The sequence below is a fragment of the Vulpes vulpes genome, chromosome 10 (assembly GCF_048418805.1).
Source record: "Vulpes vulpes isolate BD-2025 chromosome 10, VulVul3, whole genome shotgun sequence".
Taxonomy (NCBI): Eukaryota; Metazoa; Chordata; class Mammalia; order Carnivora; family Canidae; genus Vulpes; species Vulpes vulpes.
The window spans coordinates 78,079,639-78,102,294 of NC_132789.1; the positions used below are offsets into that span (position 1 = coordinate 78,079,639).

General features: G+C 41.6%; 1 protein-coding gene across 16 annotated transcripts in view; it reads left to right on the top strand.

Moving 5' to 3' along the window:
• The first annotated feature begins 740 nt into the window (after positions 1-740).
• MYBPC1 (myosin binding protein C1) overlaps positions 741-22,656 on the top strand; it is an 83,701-nt gene continuing 61,785 nt past the window's right edge. For 12 of the 16 annotated variants that reach the window (XM_072724699.1, XM_072724704.1, XM_072724698.1 and 9 more), the window contains exons 1-3: positions 752-1,056; positions 17,801-17,851; positions 20,014-20,055. In XM_072724699.1, coding sequence (XP_072580800.1) covers positions 1,032-1,056; positions 17,801-17,851; positions 20,014-20,055 — 118 coding nt within the window. In that variant the 5' untranslated portion in view covers positions 752-1,031. Of the gene's footprint in view, positions 1,057-17,800; positions 17,852-20,013; positions 20,056-22,656 lie in introns of all 16 variants that reach the window. The other 4 variants (XM_072724705.1, XM_072724707.1, XM_072724712.1 and 1 more) reach the window with 2 other exon arrangements.

The window sequence follows — 22,656 nt, forward strand, 5'->3', positions numbered from 1 at the left end:
CGCTCAGTATTACTCAACAGAAACTTAAAGAAAATGAGACAGGTTCTTCAGGATAGAAATTTGGCCTGAAGGGGCTCAGTAGGTTAAGTGTCTCAGCATCTGACTTCAGTTCAGGTCATGATCTCAGGGTCCCAAGTGGGGCTCTCCACTCAGCAGGGTTTGCTTGTCCCTCTGCCCCTCCCCTGCTTGTGCTCTCTCTCTCTCAAATAAACAAATAAAATGTGTGTGTGTTTTTTTAAAGAAATTTGGTGTGACACATTAATATTAACATATTAATAAAAATGGGAAAGAAAATTAAAACCAGGGCAGCTGGGTGGCTCAGTTGGTTAAATGCCTGCCTTCAGCTCAGATCATGATCCTGGGGGTCCCAGGATGGAGACTCCACAGGGAACCGCTTCTCCCTGTCCCCGTGCCCCTCCTCCCAACTTGTGCTCTCTCTCTCTCTCTCTCTCTCTCTGCTTTCTCTGTCTCTGCTCCCTCTCTTAAATAAGTGCAAAAGAAAAAGAAAACTAACACCAATAATTAAGAACGGATGAATACGCAAAGCTAATGGGAGCACAGAATTGTCCTCTGAGAACGGAAATTGTTTTTTCCTTGTAATCTTAGTGGAAACCAAGGTGTACGTTGGATTAGCATATAATGATTTTTAACTTAGTTTTTGACCCTCCAACTAGCACTCCTGAGTGGACACATGCCCATGTCGGGCAGACGGAGAAAAGTAAGAAGACACACGAAGCTGCAGCTGAATTTAGAAAGTTAGAGGTGCTCTCAGAGCCACATGAGATGCACAGGAGATTCCTCCCCGTGGGCGAGAGAGCAGGGTGAGCCGCGGAGGCGGGAGAGGTCCTCGGCGGCAAGTGCCAGCATCCTGGGGCCGGGGGAGGGCGGGGCCGCCACGGATAAAAGCCCTGCGCTTGGCCCCAGCTGCTTGTCGCGCCGCCGACCTGCATACTCTCTGCCGCTCCTGGGGTCTCAGCCAACTGCTGTCGGAGGGGAAGACACTCTTCGGAGGCTAACACTTTACTGTGGTCATGCCAGAACCCACCAAGAAGGAGGGTGAGACTCATCCCTAAATCTCTTTGTTGTCCTTTTCAATAAAGTATGCTGACCTCTTAGGCAGACTGAGGTAAGGGAATCACTGATTTCAGGAAAGGTCCTTGAGAATAAACAGGCCAGGCGGCAAGTATAGGAAGAGTGTGACCATGGAAAGATACCTGGTACAGATGGTTGATGAAGGGGTACTGACTACAACGATCAAATTATACTTTTATCATTCGGTTGCCAGGGATCCTCAGAGTGTGATTGAAAGATGGTTGATTGCTTATGATGAATAGGTTGCATTTTCAGGCATATTTTCTTGGGTTCGTCACAAACTTTTCACCATGTATTTGTGATTCGGGGGTGGTGGGAGGAGCTTGCAGTGCTTTCTTAGTTAATAAATTTGATCAAGGTTTCAAAAAAGAATTTATGACAGTATTTCCTGATTTGCTCTATTTTTTTTCATGGGAAGGTATTTCAAATATACAGAGATACAGATGCAGGTATTTTTTGGTTTTTATCGGTGCGTTTTAAACTTCATTATTTATTATGTCACTAAATTCTTGCATACAAAAAAAAAGATCAGACAACTAAAAGAATGTCTTTGACTATCACTGCTGGATTGTGTTCTTTAATGATTTTTGTTGCAGACATATTCATAATATATAGGCTTTTAAAAATAATCACACTAGAAATATGACAATGTTCTTCATCAGAAGAAATGTTTCCTCCAATAAACAGTTTTTTCTTTCTATGAAGATATCAACTCTTAAAAACTACTAATTAGTAGCATACATAAATTGGATTTAGAAATTACTGCATCACTAAGGAGAAACACAAAGTAACAGCACAAGTACATTGAATTTAATTTTTAATGGAAATACCTTTTTAAGATATTATTTCATTCATATTAGTCTTCATCAATGCTAACTGAATCTTTACTTTTGACTTCTGCAAGTAAAAGCAAAAAAAAAAAAGATGACCAGGAAACATAAAAATAGTATTTAGTATGTTCAATTTTAATTCTTAAAACTGCTTTTAACCATTTTTTTAAAGAACCTTGAAAAAGATGCTAGAGATTGCGCCTAATGTTGAAATACTAGCAAATTATCAAAAGTTTTTGAGATATATTTTCTTCATGTAATTAAGTAACCAGTGTTGACAGGCTGCAGTGATCAGTTTACAGGTTGGCTTTACTTAGTGGTGGAGGGCATTGATGGATGAAGTCTTCCACCCGAAATAACCACACCAAATGCATGCATTAATATGGGAACTTAATCCCAACTATCAGGCAGTGAGTCCAACCCCTGCTAAAGTGTCTTATTTGTAATGCAAATGATTTACATGTGTATTAAGTGTCCTTTTTATTTGATCTGTCACTTGACTAGCCTCTTCAAGGTTTATTTGGATGAAATGCATTCTGTGTTTCCCGACTTAAGGACAGAATATTGTTTTAATTATCCTGTGTTTAGTGGGTGAATTTGCATGGGTTATTTTAATGCTCAATTGAAAATGACAAGCTGAAAAACTAATAAATAAGATGACAGATGGCGAGCCTATAAAGCTAATTAAATTATTCTGGTTGCTAGACATGATACAGTTTTACTCTTGGTCTGACAACTCAATCTGACCCACATTGTTTTTAGAGACCATGATATTTTAGAGGAAGATCTTTAACTTCAGTATCCCTACACCCAAAAAAAAATTATTTTTATTTTTTTCTTTTTGAATAAGTCAATAGAGATGCCAAAGTCCCCATGATCATTTTTTGCTATAAAAGCACTGTTGATATTCTGTGTAGGAGTCCCCCCACCCCAGACAGTAATTGTATACTCATAGATTCTTTGGTTAGTTTAAATTTGGATGGTGAGGAGTGGGGATAAAAAGAGGGTTACTGATATATTTAAAGTTCTTTGAGGAAGTACAGGAATTTTTGTTTCTTTGCCAGAAGAACTGATTCTTAAAGGAACTGCCCCTTACACCATTTTCCTGGTGAAATCACTGCATTTTAATATTGTTTCCATTAAAGAGTAAGGAGCATGGCAATTCAGGAATGACCCTGGTCCTTACTGATTTCATTTTCACTGGAGTTGGTTTTGTTCCATAAAAGCATCCTTCTGGAAGATAGCCTCAAGAATAAAATATGCCACCAAACCAATTCTTCAGAGTCATTTTAAACCACAGGCAGGAGCACTCCCAGGGGACAGGTTCCTCTAGTCCCCATAGATAGCCTTACATCTCCTGTCCAGCTGGGAGAAGCATGCCCAGGAAGGACATGACCACTCGCTGTGAATCTTGATAGGGTACATGGGCCTAGCATCCAGGAGCACCTGGCAAGTCCTCAAAAGAGGCTGAGCTTTCAGCACCTGAAGTTGTAAAAGATGTCTCTCTTAACTGCCTCCCAACCTACAGTGGCCAAATTCTGGCAGCTTCCTGTTGTGTCTTGGGAGAACTAAATTCTTCTAAAGAGGTAGAGAAACTTTGGACCTTCAGGAGGAAGTCTAATGGAAGTAGCTAGTCAACAGTCCTGATTTAGATGATTGAGAATATTCTGTATGGCTCAGTAACCCCTTTTGGAGAAGGAAAGCTTACATTTAAGGAGTGACTACTTCCCATTGCCCTCCTCTCCACTTTCATCAACTGTATATTTATTCATCAGAGAACTATAGTATGTGTGCTGTCAGTTCCAAATAAAAGGCCTATCTTACCCTCGGGCTTCATGCAGAGCCTGAGGCCCTAGTGAAATTAAGTTATTCTAATCAAATAGCAACAGGATGTGGACGGAAGTTTCAGGTTTGTAGGAATCTCCCAGAATGTTTTACTGGTACATATATTTGTGTATCAACTGTTAATTGAGCTCTTACTGTAAGCTAGTCTCTGGGATTTCAGAGATCTATACAGCATAGTGTCTGTTCTAAAAGCCCTCATGGTTCATTGCCTCTGGGTCTACTATGTAAAGGAATTACCTTTCACTACAAATTTCTCTTTTCCTGTCAAAGAGTGATTTTTATCAACATGAAATTAGAAAATTTCTAATTAGAAATTAGAAGATTCTTCTGTCGCAGAATCTCTAATAGTTTAAAAATACAATGAATGGCTTTTAAACCCATGAGAGTTATTTCCTCAGAATTCTATCTCTGCAGTAGGTAATCATTAAAATCTGGTTCTTTAAGATACTTAGACAGTTATTAAGTGTCAGCATCTACAGGACCTGGAAGAATTATCTTCTAACATACCAGGTTGAGACCTTAACAGGAATTTGAGTTTTTGTTATGTGATGTATCAGGCACTAGTATATTTCATGTACTTAACTCATAGGAAAGAGGCAAAAGTCCTCCTTGGCACTTGGTGTGATCCATAAAACCTTGGGAGAAACACTGTAACCTTCTCATCTTCCATGCAAGATCTCTTCTTGAAAACTCAAACATATGACAAAACATAGGTTTATTTGTGACCACAGCCATAAGAGACCATTATGATAGCTTCGGGAATCAAAGATACGGCCTTATTGCTACAGACCTTTATGTCATATCAACATACAAGATCTATCTGCCAAAACTATCTTGGCCTTTTCCAGTAGGAATAGATAGGAACATGGTAATGGGGAAAGACTTTCTTTCAGTCCATAGGAGTTTTTCCTTTAATTTATCTTTCTTTCTTGGTCCCAAGAGATTTCATACCATTTTAAACTTCTACCCCAACCTATCCTGAATGTAGAGGAGGATTCATTACCTCTTGCTCATTTCTAGGCATCGTCCAAGGCTTAGTCATCATCAGAAAAGGTACTTAGTGATGGCAAACCTCCCTCTCATATTCATTCCTTGACCTTCAGGTTCTACCTGCATGAGACTGGATAGCCGATTTCAAACACCAAAATGAATTTGTTTGGGGAAATATCATCTTACATGTCGAATATTACATTTTGCTCAAATTGGAGACTAGTTAATTTGTAGGAAGTAAGGGAAAGAATGGGAAAGAAGGAGGAGCTATTTTATGAAGGGCAGTTGGTTTCTTCCAAATTTGAAATGGTTCATTTAGGCCAATTTGTAGATTTGGATGAGGAATAAAGAAGTTGTCTGAATGAATGCCATGATAATTCCTCCCCTCACCCCCGAAAACCCTCTGCCATGCTGTACGGGAGATGGGTGGTATAGATCTGAGCTCTCTGCTGCAAGAAGGAATACTCTGGGGCAAATGCACACCACAGAGGCTTAATACTTGGCAAAATCATTCTTTTTCAGTAGCCTGCTTTTATGACTGCCCGGGCTGCACCTGTTAGGAAGATAAATAAAGGACTGGCCAATTCTTTCCTCTCAAGCGCCCTAAATATATCGCTTTAAAAAAACTTTGGAAAAACAAGTTGTATCCTTGCTCCTCATCCAGTAAATCTGAACAAGTCTTCCCTAGGCCTGTCAAAGCACAGCAAAGTCAGTGATAAAGCAGGTCCTGAAGTGAACAAAGGAAAAAGCTGGGCTCTTAGGCGGCTCTGAGGGACCCAAAAGAACGGAAAAAGGAGAGTACTCACAAGCCTCTGTTCCCTCAATGATTCCCTGTATTTTGGACGAGAGACATGGCCTTGAAACATTTTATTTTAGGCAACTTATGGACACACAAGTCACATGTTCCTTACTTATAGCAATTTCAAAGGAGCCCCGAATCTCACATAAATGCTGAAGAAACCACCCCGGCTGAAGTCACTTTTAAGAAATGCATGGGCAGGGGCTCCTGGGTGGCTCAGCGGCTCAGCCTCTGCCTTTGGCTCAGGGAGTGATCCCGGGGTCCTGGGATTGAGTCCTGCACTGGGCTCCCTGCAGGGAGCCTGCTTCTCCCTCTGCCTGTGTCTGTGCCTCTCTCTTTGTGTGTCTCTAATCAATAAATAAGTAAAATCTGAAAAAAAGGAAAAGAAATGCATGGGCATAATACTAAATAAACCTGAGCAAAACCTGAGCAAATATGAAAACAAGGCTTCTGCAATGCCTTTGTAAGTAAATATGTCCCTTTTAAAAAATGTTAGAGAGTTGTGGGATGAAACTGCCATGAAAGAAAATCAGTACTGTGGTTTTTACTGTCCCAGAAAGCATTTTTGTTATTTTTGCTGAAATTTCTATAATTATTTTCTCCAAAATTTACTTGTAGGCTCTTTATGCACACAAAGAAAAGAATTTTTATTATTGTTAATAATTACTGTTTTTATCTGCACTCCTCCTTAATTAGTCTTGAAACCTATATTAAGAGACAGAAAATACTCTTGGCAGCCTATGACTTCTGGTAATTCTAGACCTCATCTCTAGACATACTTGGGTGTGTTAGGTAATAAAGAACAAGATTAAAGAAAGCTCTAGCAATAAAAAATAAGCAGAAAGTTCTTATTTTATGTGTGTACCTGAGGGGATATGGCCATGTCTTCTTTCTTTGTTTTCATTCCCTGTCAGTTCTTGACAGGAACAGATGTCTTTTCTGGAGTCCTTGTTGGTCCAACCTATGATACCCAAGGAAAACCCCCCAAATATGCAGAAAGGCAGTTGTGGATTGACACGGTAATCATGAACTAGCCATTGCTTACTCAAGAGCAGTTTCCTCAAATCAGAAAGCGTAGTGATTAAGGAATATGAAACTGTGCAAAAGACTTGATCACTCAGCTTCCTCTAAGTATGCAAACTGTCTCATAACCAGAGAGAATGGGGCTTCGGTCCCCGCAACTTGTAGTAAAGACGGCCTCTAACTGTCAAAGAGATGATGCTGTCTGCTGTCCTCTGCGCGGCTGGGCCCCGTTTTAGCTTCCAAAAGGGTTAAGAGTTCATTTTGGATAGCTGCACCGACAGACAAGCCGAATTTCAAGATGTTCCCCTTCACGGGGCAGATTATTTATGGGTTTTCCATTCCTATGTTATGGGCAATGCATTATTTATGCATTTCCGGAGTAGAGCTTTAGATTCCATCAGACTGGGACGTGAAGTGGTCAATTTGGCAAATGAAGATCATGTAATCTCATGCTTATTTCTCTCTAAATGAGTTCATAAAAAGCTAACTGTAATTTGACTTTCATTATGCCTTTCAAGTCCGAAATCCACTCTGATAGGTCTTTTGCCCTTTTACACTCCCTTAAGAATCTTTTTATGTGCCAATTTGGCACATCCATACAACACCTAAATTTATGTTTAATAATGTCAGGTGTTAGATCTTATAATTTTGTTTTATTCATTTTTCTGACCTATACTGTATATTTACAAGAATCTAGGCTAGAAAATGTTTTTTTCTCCCCAAAACCATTCAATTCTCCCTCTAAATAGTATCAAATCTCTTTTTAAACTCCTCAGGCGGGATCCCTGGGTGGCTCAGCGGTTTAACACTGCCTTCAGCCCAGGGTGTGATCCTGGTGACCCAGGATCGAGTCCTGCTTCGGGCTCCCTACATGGATCCTGCTTCTCCCTCTGCCGGTGTACACCCTGCCTCTTTTTCTCTCTGCACTCTCCTGAATAAAACAAAACAAAACAAACAAAACAAAAAAACTCCTCAGGCATTCTTTGCTTGTATCAGATATAAGCTTTTGCATTTAACAAAATTTTATATATCTTGCAATGGAATGCTCTCCTTATAACTAAAAATTCACCAATTCACATAATTCTTCATTTTAATTTTTCAGTTTTTAAAGTTAGATATATTTGGACTTTAGAGTTCTGCGTATAGTATGCACTTTGGCTTTTTCATTATGCATATTAACTAATATTCATTATTAAATGCCGTGACATGAACAAAATGTACTATTCATAGAACATTCTAGACTATTCCAATTCTAGCAGCACCATCTATTGAGTTAGTCACACTTAGTATGCTTTGGCTTCCTCCTCTGTGAAATGTGAATAATAATATTACTTAACCCATTAGGTGTTTGTTCCAAGGAAATAAGATAAATAATGTAAAAAAGCTCGGAACAGGACCTAGCACATAAGAACTTACATATCTTCCTCCTAAAACAGCGAACTCAGAATGCAGTATAAGGTGCTAAATGCCTTCCCCCTTAACGTAAACCTTGAGGGTATTTCCACCTACATGTAACAACTCCTGTAAGGTACGTAACAACCCCTGTTCCTCTCCTTAATATTTATTTAATAAGTATTGTTAATATTTATAATACATCCCCAAAGAGTTGCTGTTGCTATCCTAGCCATCATCGCCACCACCATGAATATTTCCTTTTTTACTTGTAAATCATCTTAGCTTTCACCCACAGAAGCCCAGATCAAATAAGAGGTCTATGCTGCAGGGCCTCTGTTGTATTCCCATTGAAATAAGTCATGTCCAGGGTCTCCAGTTGTTAAACAGATGAAGATAACTAGTTGTTTCTTCACCGTTCCATGGTGGGAGCATAGCCTTTTCCCACTCAGATGAAAGAGTCACCCTGCACAGTTGAACGTGTAATTGTATCCACCACCAAAGGTTGAAAGGCTTGGGTTTGTGGAACATTAAGATTTCTCTCCCCACCAGGGGTGCTTTTAGCAGGTGGGGGTCTTTCCTCAGGTCTGAGTATTTCTGCAATATTCACATCAAGAACTCTCCATGACCACATATGGATATGATTGACTAAGTGCCACTGCATTTACTGATGTGGAATTTATTTTTATGACCCCACCTGGCAGCAGGCCTGTCCTTCCTCTATTTTTAAAAGTCACCCAATGTGAGGCCCAGCAATGCCTTGGGGCAAGGCCTTTAGGGGATTTATCTGATAACCACATAACCACATAAGAGCAGTATGATCGTGGTGATGGTCTGCCCAGGAACAGACCCCCCCACCCCGCCCCGCCCCGCCCCGGGAAAGACATAATAAGAGACTAAAAGGGGAGATTGTTAACAATTTGAATCACTTTCACTTGTGACCTGCTTTTTCCGTGTGACCTGCACTAAAATTTTAAACTTATACAGTTTGAGTAAAGATTTTCCCTACACCAACACCCCTGTCTATGCCACTCCAACCCCCATTTGATTCTTACTTCAAAATACAGTAAGAATCATGCAAAAAGAGACAATTCATCAGATCTTAGTGAAAGACCTTATTTTCACCCAGCCCTGTGTGAACGGTGAGAAGCTCCCTGTTGCTGTGCAATACCAACCCTACTTTAATCCTCTTCCTGTGTGAAATAACATCTGGAAGTTGAAACATGTGCAGTTAGAAAAACATCAGAACAATTTGACTAGAAGGGGGGAAAAATCCTGTGGGTTCAGGGAAATTCCATCAAGCTGAATAATGAGTCATTGAAAATTTGCATCCTCGATGCACAGTTAGACTTCATCTCTTCAGAACCTTCAAATACAGTCTGGCAATATTCCACCACAGTAAATGAAAATGGATTTAATTGACTGAAGCGCCTGAAACAGCTGGTTTTCTTGGATAGCGATGAGTTTATTTTGCTCTTGAGCCTTATTATTTCTACCAATTTGGAAAGAAGCATACCGAAAAATGTAACCTGTTACTCCTGGCTTTTAGAAACAAAGGACTGTTGCATTTAACTTAATTTTGCCTTGAATGATAAACGTCCGTTCGAGTTCCATGTGACATCCTGAGAGCCCAAATTATCTGCTTTTGTATTAAATGGGTTCATGTTATTTGTGTTTTGAACTTGTGTCCAGTTTTCCACAGCTCTCCTGTTTCACCCCTTGCTACAAGTCTGCTGTCTTCTCTCATTATTCTTGTTGGTCAGTACTTGCAGGTGCCCTCTCTTTTCTCTGCTATTTGCTGTGGACCCCAGGCCAGGTCCTGCACACCCCTGCATGGGCCTGCGTGGTGAAGCGTTTAGGAGCCCTGTGTCTAAGGAAGCACTCACCCTCAGATGCTGCTGGCACTTGTGAGAGAGTGCCACCTTGAATCTGGTCCAGGCTTGCCTCACCCTGGTCCCAGTCCCCAGGCTGGCTGAGGACCCAGGTGGGCTCTCTTGTGAGTAGGGCACTTGCACTCTTAGTGCACGAGGCTTGAGGAGCTTCACACAAATCCATTTTGCATTTTGGAGACCCTTTTAAGTTGGCTGGTAAGCAGCTGTTATCTGGACAAGTGAGGTTGCTAGAGAGCTGAATTCTGAACAGGGGAGGTGATACTAGGCCTCAGTGTCCTCTCGTCTCTCTTACTATACACACAGGAGAGTAAGTTCTATTTCAGCCCACCAAACCAATTTATGGCTTTTGTTTTGACTGCCTTGTTCATTTTATTAACCAAGGCTAAAGAGTTTTCCTAAATGAGACATATGACGAGAGTTAATTTGTTTTTAAAGTTCATGTACACAAAATATTTTTTTAAGAAGGTTTACCGTAAATTCTAAATGTTTCTCAAACTTTTTGGTCTCAGATGCATTGGCACTTAGTAATTATTGAGAAACTAAAAAGTGTCTGTTTACACACACTATATCTGTCAATGTTTACTATACTAGGAATTAAAATTGATAAATGTTTAAAACATAAAAAATACACAGTGCACGTTGTATTAGCTGTCGGAGTGTCGACGTCATCACACATTATATATCCTCTGCATATTTATGAGAGAATATGACTGAAAAAGGCAAATAGTGTCTTAGCATTATTATGAAAATAGTTTTGACCTTATAGACTCCCCAGAAAAGCCTCAGGAGCTCTTGAGAATCTCAGACCATAGTTGAAGAATCACTATTATAAATCAGTAAAAAATTCCCTTCAAAAAAAGTCTAAAAAAAATGTCTAATTTCCTAAATCCCAAAGTATAAGATATCCACACCCACAGCCCATGATGAATAAAATAGAAGATAACTTAACTGTGAAAATGTTCATTTAAACATTAATTTATGCCCAAAATCTACATTCCGATGCATAAGGAATACAACCTGTACAAATGCACTGTCATTGTGTTTGCTGATATTTTTTGGCGACACTTATAGTTCGTTTAACCAAAACTTCTCTAAGTATTATTAACACCTCCATGCAAATAATATTTTCTATTAAAGCAGTTTCCATTTTGCTGGGCATATGAGGTCTAGGCTGCATCATGCACCAGAGCCAAACCTCACTATCAACAGTGTATATGCCAGACAGTGTTTAGCTTATTGAACCTAAGAAGAAAGATAATTTGCTACATTACCAAAAGTGACAAAAATAGGAGTTGGCCAGATAGCGCCTCAATCACCGCAATGTTTACAGTCTATAAAGCACTCACGTAGACTGTTCAAACCAAGAGTGTGCTTTTGAGAATAAATAATAGGAATAACCTAACAGTCTTCTGCACACCAAATTACCAAAGGATGGCTTTAGCACATTTATTTTATCCAAAAAAGTCACAAAAAGAAAGCCACACAAAAAAAGACCTATGATCTTACCACTCAGTGACAACCACTGTTATTCTGTGTTCTTCCTGTCTTTTCCATCCTAGACAGCATATTCACGTGTTGTAATTATGCTCTCCATACTAGCAAGAGGCTAGATTGCATTGCATCTGAGAGCCCATAAAATATTTTTAAGTAAGTCAAACAGTGTGTTCTATGAGCTAGTGGGCCCATGGGAAGCAGAGAGCTGGGACATTTTTGTCATTTTGGTGTGGAGACCCATACATAGAGAGAGGCAGGCTAATAATGCCTCCTAAGACCGAAGGCTTCTTTCCCCCTTCAATCACTGACCATGGAGCACTTGATCATGGAAAATAGGTTCAGACTGCAGAGGGGAAAGCCAAACCATGTATGGAGCTACTGGGTCTTTGGTCTTCCAGCAGAGCACAGAGGTCACCTATGGGCTGTCTGTTTACTAGTTGCCACCAGTGCCCGTCAGTTAGAGGCCCTGGCACTCGCTGTGCAGACATGCCATTGGTGGCATACCTGTGCTTTTTACAGTAGGTGCTCATAGGAAAAATCCACCAGAAATAGATCAAGCCCTTTGAATGCATTTCAGTGTTGCAGAGGGAGAGAAAGTCTATCTCTGTGAACGAGAAAGGATCAAAGAACACCCGTCCTTGCCTAATGAGGAAAGGGGTAGCTTTATTTGCTAGTTCAGAATCTAGCTAGTTTTTATGTTGTCCATAAAAATATTTCCTTAGGCTTATTACTTTCTGCATTTCTGAGCTGCTTCTTTTTACTAAAAAGAAGCTTAGCACAGCAACTTATATATCTTTGATCCATACTTTCTGTGTGTTTCCTAATCAAGACAGCAATGGGAGAGGACGGAAGAGGGAGACGAAAATCTGACTTTATTCACCTGGCAGAAACGTCCTACAAAATTTGCCTTTGTGTTTTGGAAGAAGCCGAAGTATAGCAGAGTATCTCCTCAGTAAATAGCCTTTTACTCTAAATCTAAAGATTTGGAGAGCTTCCCAAGGCCTGGTGCCTCCTGATGGTTTGGACAGGGCTAAGCTTGTTGACAGTGGAGTTGGCATGGCTGATGGAGGGTTATTTGCTAAGAAATGCAGCCCAGATTTTGAAAGGGGGAATTCCTTAGAAAGGCCAGGGGTGTATCGGCACTGAGGGCCAAAACTCTAGCCTAGTTGCTCTCCTGCCCTTGTTAAGAAATGATGGGGTTGGGTAAGTGCCTCTCAGCGTCCAGCCAGCAGAAGGGTCGCCAGTGGGAGACATAGTGTTCCTTGTGGGTAACGCGGATGAAGAAAGCTGCCCTTGGAGTGCCAGCGGATGGGTCTTGATTTCTTGGCAGCGAGGAGAAGGGGCTTTTGTGTGGGTAGGAACAGTCTGCCAGTCAACTATATTTATAGAGCACCTGCTGTGCAGAATTTAAAAAGGAGGAGGAGACGGGCCTTGTCCTCAAGAAGCTTGTGATCAGAGAGGAACAGTCCCCCAAGTACTGTAAACCTTTTACCATTCACAGTCACATTTGAAGTGGGACAGGATTAGGAGATATTTAGGGCATAGACTGAGCCTTCTTACTTAACATGTGGGGTGTGTGGACTGGCAGTATCAGTATCACCTGGGGGCCTATTAGAAATTCAGAAACTTGACCTCTGCCCCAGACCCCCAGAATCAGAATCTGCAGTTGACCAACTCCCTAAGTGATTCATATGCACACAGCAATTTCTAGAGGGACGATAGAGGTGGTGAGTCTCAAACGTTTTGAGAAAGCAAAGCTAACATGATAGAAAAGAGTAGTTCATTTACCTGTGAGCTTCTTTTTTTTAATTAAAAAATGTGTTCTAAGATTTTTTATTGACTTGAGAGACTGAAAGCAAGAGAGATCACAAGGGGAAGGGGGAAGCTGACTCTGCACTGTGCAGGAAGCCTAAGGGGGGCTCCATCCGAGGACCCCAGGACCAGGACCTGAGCTGAAGGCAGATGCTTAACCAACTGAGCCACCCAGGCGACCCCCCTTCCACCCAAATTTTTTAAAGTGATTTCTACACCCAGTGTCGGGGTTGTGCGTACTCCACCAACTGAGCCAGGAACCTGTGAGCCTGTCAAACACAGGCATCTCGTCTGAGCCACTGTTATAAGCATCCACTCCTGTGAGATGTATAATGCGTTTATGCTCAGGGAATTCTGGTCGCAGGGTTCTTCTTCCTCTAGGCCCCATTCAGCAGGCACTGTGGAAGTCGTTGGGAGGGAGTTATTGTTGCAGAGGCAACTAATGAGTCTGGGGAATGTGCAAGTGGCTCTTAGAGGAGGGGGTGAAGCTGGGCCAATGGTGCTTGTGGGTAACAGACATGCCTTGGGGTGAGAGATGCGCGAGAAGTTCCCTTAAGCCTTGGGTGCTATGCTGCAATTGTGCATTTTCAGGCCAGGTCCTTCACTGCTTGGCCTTCACCGTTCCAGATGCGCCATTTCTCCAGGCCTAGGACAGCCAGCATTTTCTGTCCCAGAGAACTGAAGACTCTGGAGAGTTCATCGTTTTATCCTCTCTGCCCTACCAGGATTTACTGATTCCCTAGTCACTGTGTCTCCATTGTTCAAGCTCAGCAATGCATGTGAACGTCATCAACACCAATTATTATTATTACTATTTTACAGTGGGAGAGCAAGGGGCCTACCTCCTCTGCTTCCTCAGCCCCTACCTCAGCTCCAAGCCTGTTCTAACATGATGCAGCCCCACACCTAGGGCTAAGGCAAATCCCTAGCGAGATAAGAGTGCAGCTCTCACAGGTGTGTCAGAGCAAAATGATGATGAGCCAATGGCTCTTAAGACAGGTCATGCTGTTATTTCCCCTGCATAGATGAGGTTCTGAGGCACATTCCACTCTTAGAGATAGGAGAACACCCACAGGAAGTTGGGTGCCCATGGCAGTAAGACCAACCAATTCACTAGGAAGAATGGAGGGATATTTTTCAAAAGTCCATCAACCCTCTTGTGCTTCCACAAGTATGAAAGCTGAGCAAGGGAAGTACAGCTCCAGGTAGCAAAGCCCAGGGTCGGGGGCAGGCAGACCTGGGGCAGAGCTGTGAAGCCTCCACGAGCCTCCGTTACCATCTACAAAGTGGGTTTAATTAAAGCACTGGCTTCAGAAAGTTGTAAGGATTATAAGACATTAACAGACACTACGTCCTCCACACAGTGGGAGCCTATATGTGGTTATTACTTATTTATTCCTCCACTGGCTAAAAAGTGACAAGGTTTCTATGATTTTAAGAAGGAAAAGTTTTGGCTCTTCCAGTATTGGGCAGACGTGCATTTTCCTACTTCCACTTCCTGCAAACATTCATTCTAAAAACATCAGCATTAATATCCTGTAATATTTCTGTGGTTCTGACTATAGTACAGTTGGCTGCTAATGATTGAAGTTCTGTGGATTTGTTGGAAGTTGAACTAAGCCCTTTAAATTTTCATTTTTCTTTTATTTGGGGGCATTTGCATAGAACACGGTGCTCCAAACACCATGGAAATGGATGATTCATGTTCAGATCACATTTACAGTTTCAGTACCCAAAATATTTCTCTTTTATTCTTTTGATTCTAATCTTTTGATTAGAATTCACTCTTGGCCTTACTTCCAAAATAAGACTTTAAGTAACCACAGTTTCCCTTACAAAAATGGGTTTTTGTTTACCTAGATGTTGAGAAAGCATGGGCGATGTGATAGTACTTACACGATCATCAATGAAGTCTTTTGATTCTTTTTAAATCTATTCAGTATGCATGTAATGGGTTTTCAACAACAAAATGAGGTATTAGGGAAATAGGAAAGGAATGAAAGATCCCTGTCCTTGTTCCATTGAGAGGGAAAATAAACATAGATATACTGAGAAAAATGGAAAGTAATTTTAAAATAATTAGTGAATAAAAGGTGTATTATCATGTGGTTCCGAATGCCAAGAGAATAAGGGAGGGGAACAGAAGGGAAAAATTGGCTCTGGGAGTGCTCCGAGAATTGTCAAAAAGATAGACCAAGACTGACAACACAAAGGTAGTAGTTATTGCTGCAAATTATAAAGTTCTGTCTACCTGCAGGCCCTGTGCTTGCACTTTACATACATTAACATCTTGTTGTTATTTCGCATATGGTGACACCAAGGTCCATAGAGATGAAGGGATTGCCTGGGATCACGCCACTAATAAGGCCTAGAGTCAGGATTCTAACTGAGGTCTACCTGATGCAGTCACATTCAGGGAATAAACAAAAGGTCTGTCAGGGAAAAGATCATCACTATTCAACAGGTCAGAAGTTGGATCAAGAAACCAGCTGTAGAACAGAGGGGGCCACCAGGGTGCACTAAAGGGGAGGGAAGGAGGACGTGCCTACTGGTGATGGCAAAGAGTGTAGACCTCACCAAACAGATCCCAGAGACCCTTTCTGGTAGAATATCGGGATGAAACACAGTGATCCCTGCAGCTGTGGGGAAAAGAGAGTAGAGCGCGGAGAAATTTGTCTGCAGGGAGAGCCAGGAAGAGGTCTCCGGGCATTAGGCAACGACGACCCCATCCAAGAGAGTACACTAAAGAATTTGGCTTCTTGCTCTCGGTGTCCTGATATTTGTGTGCCACAGCAGCTCACCCCAAGCCAGGAGGTCAACATGAGATTTCCATTTCTGCACTCGGATCTCTGAAGATAAAGTATTTTGACTTAGGGTTTTGTCTCCTGGTGGACGCTGGCACTGCAGATCCTTGTCGACATGGTGAAGAACCTAACACATTTCCCTCGAGGCTATCCGGGGCCACTTGTTTCACCGTGTCTTCTGTCTACATTGCATCCTACCACATTGCCTTCCACCGGAACAGTGGGTGTGTTCTCTCCTTTGGTTTTATATTTTTCTCCCTCCTTAGTAAGTAGTAACATACTTATTTATGGTCATCTGAAGGAAAATGGCTTTCTTTTTTTTTAAGTTGGAGTTTAGACTGAGCACAAAAAAATTAGTGATATAGGAAGATGCTGTGGCCTCCCAACAGCCCCATGTCGCTCTTTTCTTGATTTCTACTGGGGTGCAGTCCACTTGTTCTTCGATGCTCATTCCAGCCTGCCTAGACTACACGTAGTGATGACCTTTGGGCCACACTGATATGAGCTGTCATTCTCTTTGCTTGGAAAGAGCCATTTGTGGAGAATACAAGTAAAACATCCTAGATCTGAACAGAGATGAAGCCCCTGGGATCCCAGGTGCTTATAGAATAAAAATTTTCTTTGATATTCACCAAGCAGGAAGTGAGTTTAAGAGAGATCGACATCATTAGCTGCCTCTTCCTGCCCTAGAGTAGGAGACGCTGATTCATACACACGTCACTTAATTCCCAGTTCAGGGGATCCAGGGGGATGCCACGGGGAAAAGTCCATGCCTTTGGGTCAGGGGCTATGCCTTTAGCTACTTTGACATAGTGTACTCATTAGCACAAGTTCCTTTAAAAGAACTCATGGCCAGACTACTCTATAATCCTGGATATCCAAGCCAGGAATAAAACCTCAAAACGAAAACTCTCAAAAAGTTGAATAAGTGTAAGTAAAAGTCGACTTCAGGGGGCATCTGGGTGGCTCAGTCAGCTATGCTTCTGAATCTTGATTTTGGCTCAGATCATGACCTCAGGGTTGTGAGATTGAGCCCCATATCAGGCTCTGTGCCTGCATGGAGCCTGCTTGAGATTCTTTCTCCCTCTGCCCCTCCTCCTCGCTCTCTCTCTCAAATGAATGAATGAATGAATGAATGAATGAATATAAAAAAAGGAAAGAAATCTACTCCAGGTATGTGCACTCCCAGAAACGACTGGGAGAGGGGTTAATTCTGTTTCCCAATGAGCCATGGTTTGCCTTGTGGTAGAAGGAGACTCTGCAGAGCCCGGGGACTTTGGTTGTGTCACCATTTGGGACATATGTCTCATGAGGGCAGGATGATATCAGAGACACTTGCTTTTTGGGGAAAGCGGGCTCTCCTTTACCAAGACCATCTTCACTGTAGGTTAAATGGAATGTGAGCCCTGGAGGCCTGAAGGCACATACATGCTCCTCACAACGTCTCGTCTCATCCTCTTTGCAATCCATGCATATAGGAAAGGTGTCCTGTCCACTTTTCCAGAAACAGAAAACAGGCTCCATGCCATTAATTGCTCAGTCTGCTGTCTGAGGGGATAAGTAACTGCCAAAGACCCCCTGAATCCCCAATTTACCTATGCTCCATCAGTAGCCCTTGGGAAGTTCTAGAATACCATTTAGATCCTCGTGTCACACCATACCTCCAAAGGCAGTGTGTGCTGGCTGCAGGTTGATGCTTGTGCTGCTCCACCCCTCTCGTTAGTGCGCAGGTGTTGGCCCTGGAGTGGCAGTAGCCTGGGGCTGGGGAAGGTAGCTGCTGTCTGTGAGAAGCGAGACTAACACTTCCACTATTCATTTCATTTCTAGAAAATGAAGTGTCTGCCCCGGCCCCAGTTCCACCCCCACCTCCAGCCCCAGGTGAGTAAAAACACCGTTTCATGTGCTTGGGCTGCATATACAAAACGTCCATCCCAGCATGATCTGCCTCCACTGGAGCTGTGAGTTTTAACCTAACTCCTATGGAGAAGTTGGATGAGCACAGTTTCAATGAGTTTACAGTAATAGTAGTAGTAGTAGTAGTAGTAGTAGTAGTAGTAATACACTGTGTTTATGTGGTCCCCTCATGTTGATCTGATTTGGATGGCATGTCATATACTCACGACACCCTCCTAGCTACGCCAAGGTGTTATGTCCCGTTGTAGCATCGCAGAGGATGAAGGAGGTAAAGGCTTCACAGCACTTTCTCACATAGAGCTAAAGGCAAACGAAGCCCACACCTTTGTTGTGAGAGGAGGAAATGCATCCTTCCTCAGCCAAGAGGATGAGCAGCCTCCTGCCCACGGGAACTATGGCACCATCAAGCACCTTGAGTGAGAAATGGTTTCCCAACAGTTTGGTGGCCTCTGAGGCTCCCTCCTCCCGTCTTAGGACCCTGTTGTCCACCAGGTGGCAACAAAAACACAGGGAGTGCAGAGTTCTCCTGCCCTCATTGGAAGGTTGAGGTAAGGCCTGGGGATGTGGGCATCACTACTTCACAGGACAGGTGAAGCCTGCTTGCATGTTGACACAGACCTAAGGAAAAGAACAGGATTGGAATTCTAAGCAGAACACATTTGTCTGGATTCAGTTTGCTTGCAACCAAGTAGAAAATAGAATACAATCTGGAGAACAACAGGATATAATACAACCATTAGACTGAAACACAGGACAACACCACGAGAACCTCACGAGGCAGTCTGTGACCTAGCAAAGGTTTCTTTGGTTGACAATATGGTGTGAAGGGAGGGGTGAAAGGCCACTGCAGACCATGGTCCAGGTGAAGGCAGAAACAAATAGGCCTCAGTCGCTGGTGATTTTTTTGTATGGCAATTGATGAGGGGATTATGAAGCTCACCATCCTGGACATCATTTTCAGGAGGGCGCTTTGAGAAATCTGGCCATTCCCAGGAGCCCCTTTATCCAGCTAAGGACACTGGATTCACAGCTCAAGAAACCATTAAATCCAATAATATTTCTAGAGATGGATGAGGCAGGCTCAGTACCATGTGAGTTCAAATAGGGACAAGCTCAGTTTAGTTTTCTTTCAGCCAGTATAGACGTGGGACATTCTTCTTAGGATGTTCTTCTTTGGGATATTTGCTCCTTGCACATACAGAGTTATTTTTGACAGTATGAGTGCACTGAAACCCCACAGGCCACTACAGACATAACCTTTCCCTTCTGCTCTTCAGGTCAGTTGCCGTCATTGGGCCCCTCTGGAGTTTCCCCTATGACGGCGTAAGCATATTCCATATCCATCGTATAATACTGACCTCCTGCTTCTAAAACAACTCTCCTACCAAACTTTGCTAAGTAAGTTATTAGTTAACCAAGAATCAGACCTTTGCTCATCAGTACAAGAAAGAGAATTCATGCTTGAAATAATTCTTTTCTTATGTATGTCCCAAGTCATACACTGTTTGCAGGTACCTAAGTTAATATGACTCTGGACAGAGAGGAGCAAGCTAGATGGTCTGTCTCAGTTGACGAAATCGGGTGTTACTGCTCTTGTGTTGCACTTTTTGCCCCTCAGCTCAACCTAGGAGATTAGTACGTGCACCAAAGTATTTTCCTTGAAGCTACTTTACAGTTACAGATTTTATACCCTCACTCGTTATTATAATGTTATTGAGAAGTCCAAACAATTGGAGTCATTACCTGGTTCAAACTTCCTTAAAAAGTCAGTCCCTTTTGGGGTCTAAACATGAAGTGACCTACATTTTATACTTGCTTCCACACCAGCGTGTTTAACACAGTCCCAGCATAGCAAAGCATATGTTGACAAAATCTGTACTGCATGTTTCTGTGTACTTTTTTCAAAATGATCAGATTTATTAATTGCTTTTATTAAAAGTTTAATGTGATTTTACATTATCATTCTCAAATTCATAACTCACGTACAGCATGAATATGTAGCATCATTTGTGACCTGTACTGTTGTCATTAATTTCTTCTCTCCCACCCTCCATCCCATTACTCATCACACACTGAAATGCTTTCTTTAAGACGCTTTTAAAAATGTGCTTGTACTTTCCACACAGAACCAAATAAAGAGAAGGAGGCCGGAACTAAGCCAGCAAAAGGTGAGTTGCAGGGAGGGACTGTGAGGCTGAATGCAACAAAATTAGAAGCAGAAAGAGGTCAGTAATGATCTTTTGTTTCTGTAGTTTTAGAGTTCTTCATTTGCATCTTATCTGCGTGACCAGTCAGCAAAATGAATGAATCAGTTTTCAGGAGACCCTTTTCTTTTCTTTTCTTTTCTTTTCTTTTCTTTTCTTTTCTTTTCTTTTCTTTTCTTTTCTTTTCTTTTCTTTTCTTTTCTTTTTTTCTTTTCTTTTCTTTTCTTTTTTTCTTTTCTTTCTTTTCTTTTCTTTTCTTTTCTTTCTTTTCTTTTTTCTTTTCTTTTCTTTCTTTTCTTTTTTCTTTTCTTTTCTTTTCTTTCTTTTCTCTTTTCTTTTCTTTTCTTTTCTTTTCTTTTCTTTCTTCTTTTCAGATTTTATTTATTTATTCATGAGAGACAGAGAGAGAGGCAGAGACACAGGCAGAGGGAGAAGCAGGCTCCATTCAGGGAGCCTGACGTGGGACTCGATCCCGGGACTCCGGGATCATGCCCTGGGCTGAAGGCAGATGCTCAACCACTGAGCCACCCGGGCGTCCCAGAAGACCCTTTTCTAAAAGGAAAACAACAATGATAAAAATATCACAAGCACTTGTTGAGATGCCCGCAAATTAATTGGTAGTTTCCAAGTTACGGGCATGGAAAGGAAAAGAGGTGTCCGGTCTTTGGGTTGTTATGCAAATTTGGAAAGCTATCTGGATGACATGTATATATATTTTTTTAACGAACTGTTTTTGTGTTACTGTGTGAACTGTGTCAGGTCTCAGCAGTAACTTTGAAGGTGAGCATATCATTTGGTAGCTCTATGTATTTGTGTAGACTTACATGATAATTTATATATATTGACGATACAATAGTAAGCAAATATTATGCGGCTCCTTGTTGAACGGGAAGCTCATTCATCACTGTAATATTATTATGCCATTTGTACTTTATATGGAAATAGTCCAGTCTGAGGAAATGATGAATCTTTCTCACATACTGCTGGGATCTGTGAAACATTCACTGCTTTGTCTCCCTGTGGAGGAAGTCATTAAGAAGGTTTTTACAGAGGTAAACTTGATGGTCTTGCTTCTGTGTTTGCATCATCACTCTTAAGAGTTCATCTTTTATTTGTGCATTGAATCACATAGTTTGAATTTTGGAATAACCAGTTATTTCCTGACTACAATAAGATGTTTCTCTTTGTTTTGGATGCTACTCAAAATCATGCCGAGTATTTCTCTGTTCTTGCTACATCATATTTCATTATCTGATTCCTGTGGTATTATTGTCTCCTATACATTAGTAAAATACTTTTTTTTTCTTTCTTTCAGTACATTGGACCTCTTTTCTTCAGCTCACTTGAACTTATGGTCTCATAAATGAACACATAATGTTAGTACACTCACTTTGTCCTTGACCTTCAGTGGCTCCCGAGGATAGTAACATGAATACAAATCCTGGCCACATGGGCTACAGTCTAAAGGTTATTTGCTTATGGAATTCAGACAGTTCAAACTCCTAGAACTCCTTCCATGACATGGGTTCAAGGATGTTTAGACTTCCTGGCTGAAGCTATTGTAACATTATTCTCTACAAGGCCAATGGCATACACCTCTGTTTCCAAATTTGGAAAGGTAGTTGGACCCGGCTGTAAGGCTCAACTAACAGAGTTGATGATATAATCCCAGAGGGCAAGCTGTCAGCATTTAAACAAAGCCCGCTCCTGACCCTTAATGTGAAAAGTCATCATGTTGTATTTGTATGCTTAAATGAGAAAATGGTTAAAATCAACCGGTCAACCAATCAACAAAAACTCTTTTCTACACGCAGAACAGAGTAGGATGAGAGAGCAAGGCCGAATGACTCGGGCATCCTGAAATTAACAGCACTTTTTCTGACATTTGCGAAAGTTAAGCAAGGCCATGGCCACATGTAGTCACATGTCCAGCCACATAAACTGCCATGTTTGTATTTGCTCTACAAGAAAGCAAATCGAGCTATGATAGAAAGTGATATCCCTAAATAAAGGAGGTCAGCGGTTGGAAGGACTGATACACAGTCCTCTTCAACTATTACTTTCATCAAGGACAAGGAAATTTCAAAGAAAATGCTCAAGTAGAAGGTAGATACACTACTCACAGCTGTATGCATTGCCCTGGTTGAGAAAGAAGGCTTGCGTGAGCAAAACCAAGATTGATAGGTGCAACAGGACCTTTCCTCCAGCCCTGACCAATGTCCCTCCCTGCCCTTCAGCCTCCCCCAGCCCTCAGGCTATTTCATTGTTCTTTTTTTTTAATATAAATTTATTTTTTATTGGTGTTCAATTTGCCAACATATAGAATAACACCCAGTGCTCATCCATTTCATTGTTCTTTAGCCAATCAATTCAGGTTCCATTCCTCGGTGACGCTTAGTTCACTTTCATCTGCCCTTCCTCTTCCTGATTTCCCTTGGACCTGTTGCCTCTGTTGCTAAATCGCTCTTTTCTCCACTTACTCACCTAGTTGTGGTTCACTCCTTTCCCAAAGAGATTGTACATTTTTTGACAGTCAGGTACCATGTCTTAACACCTCTTTGGTTC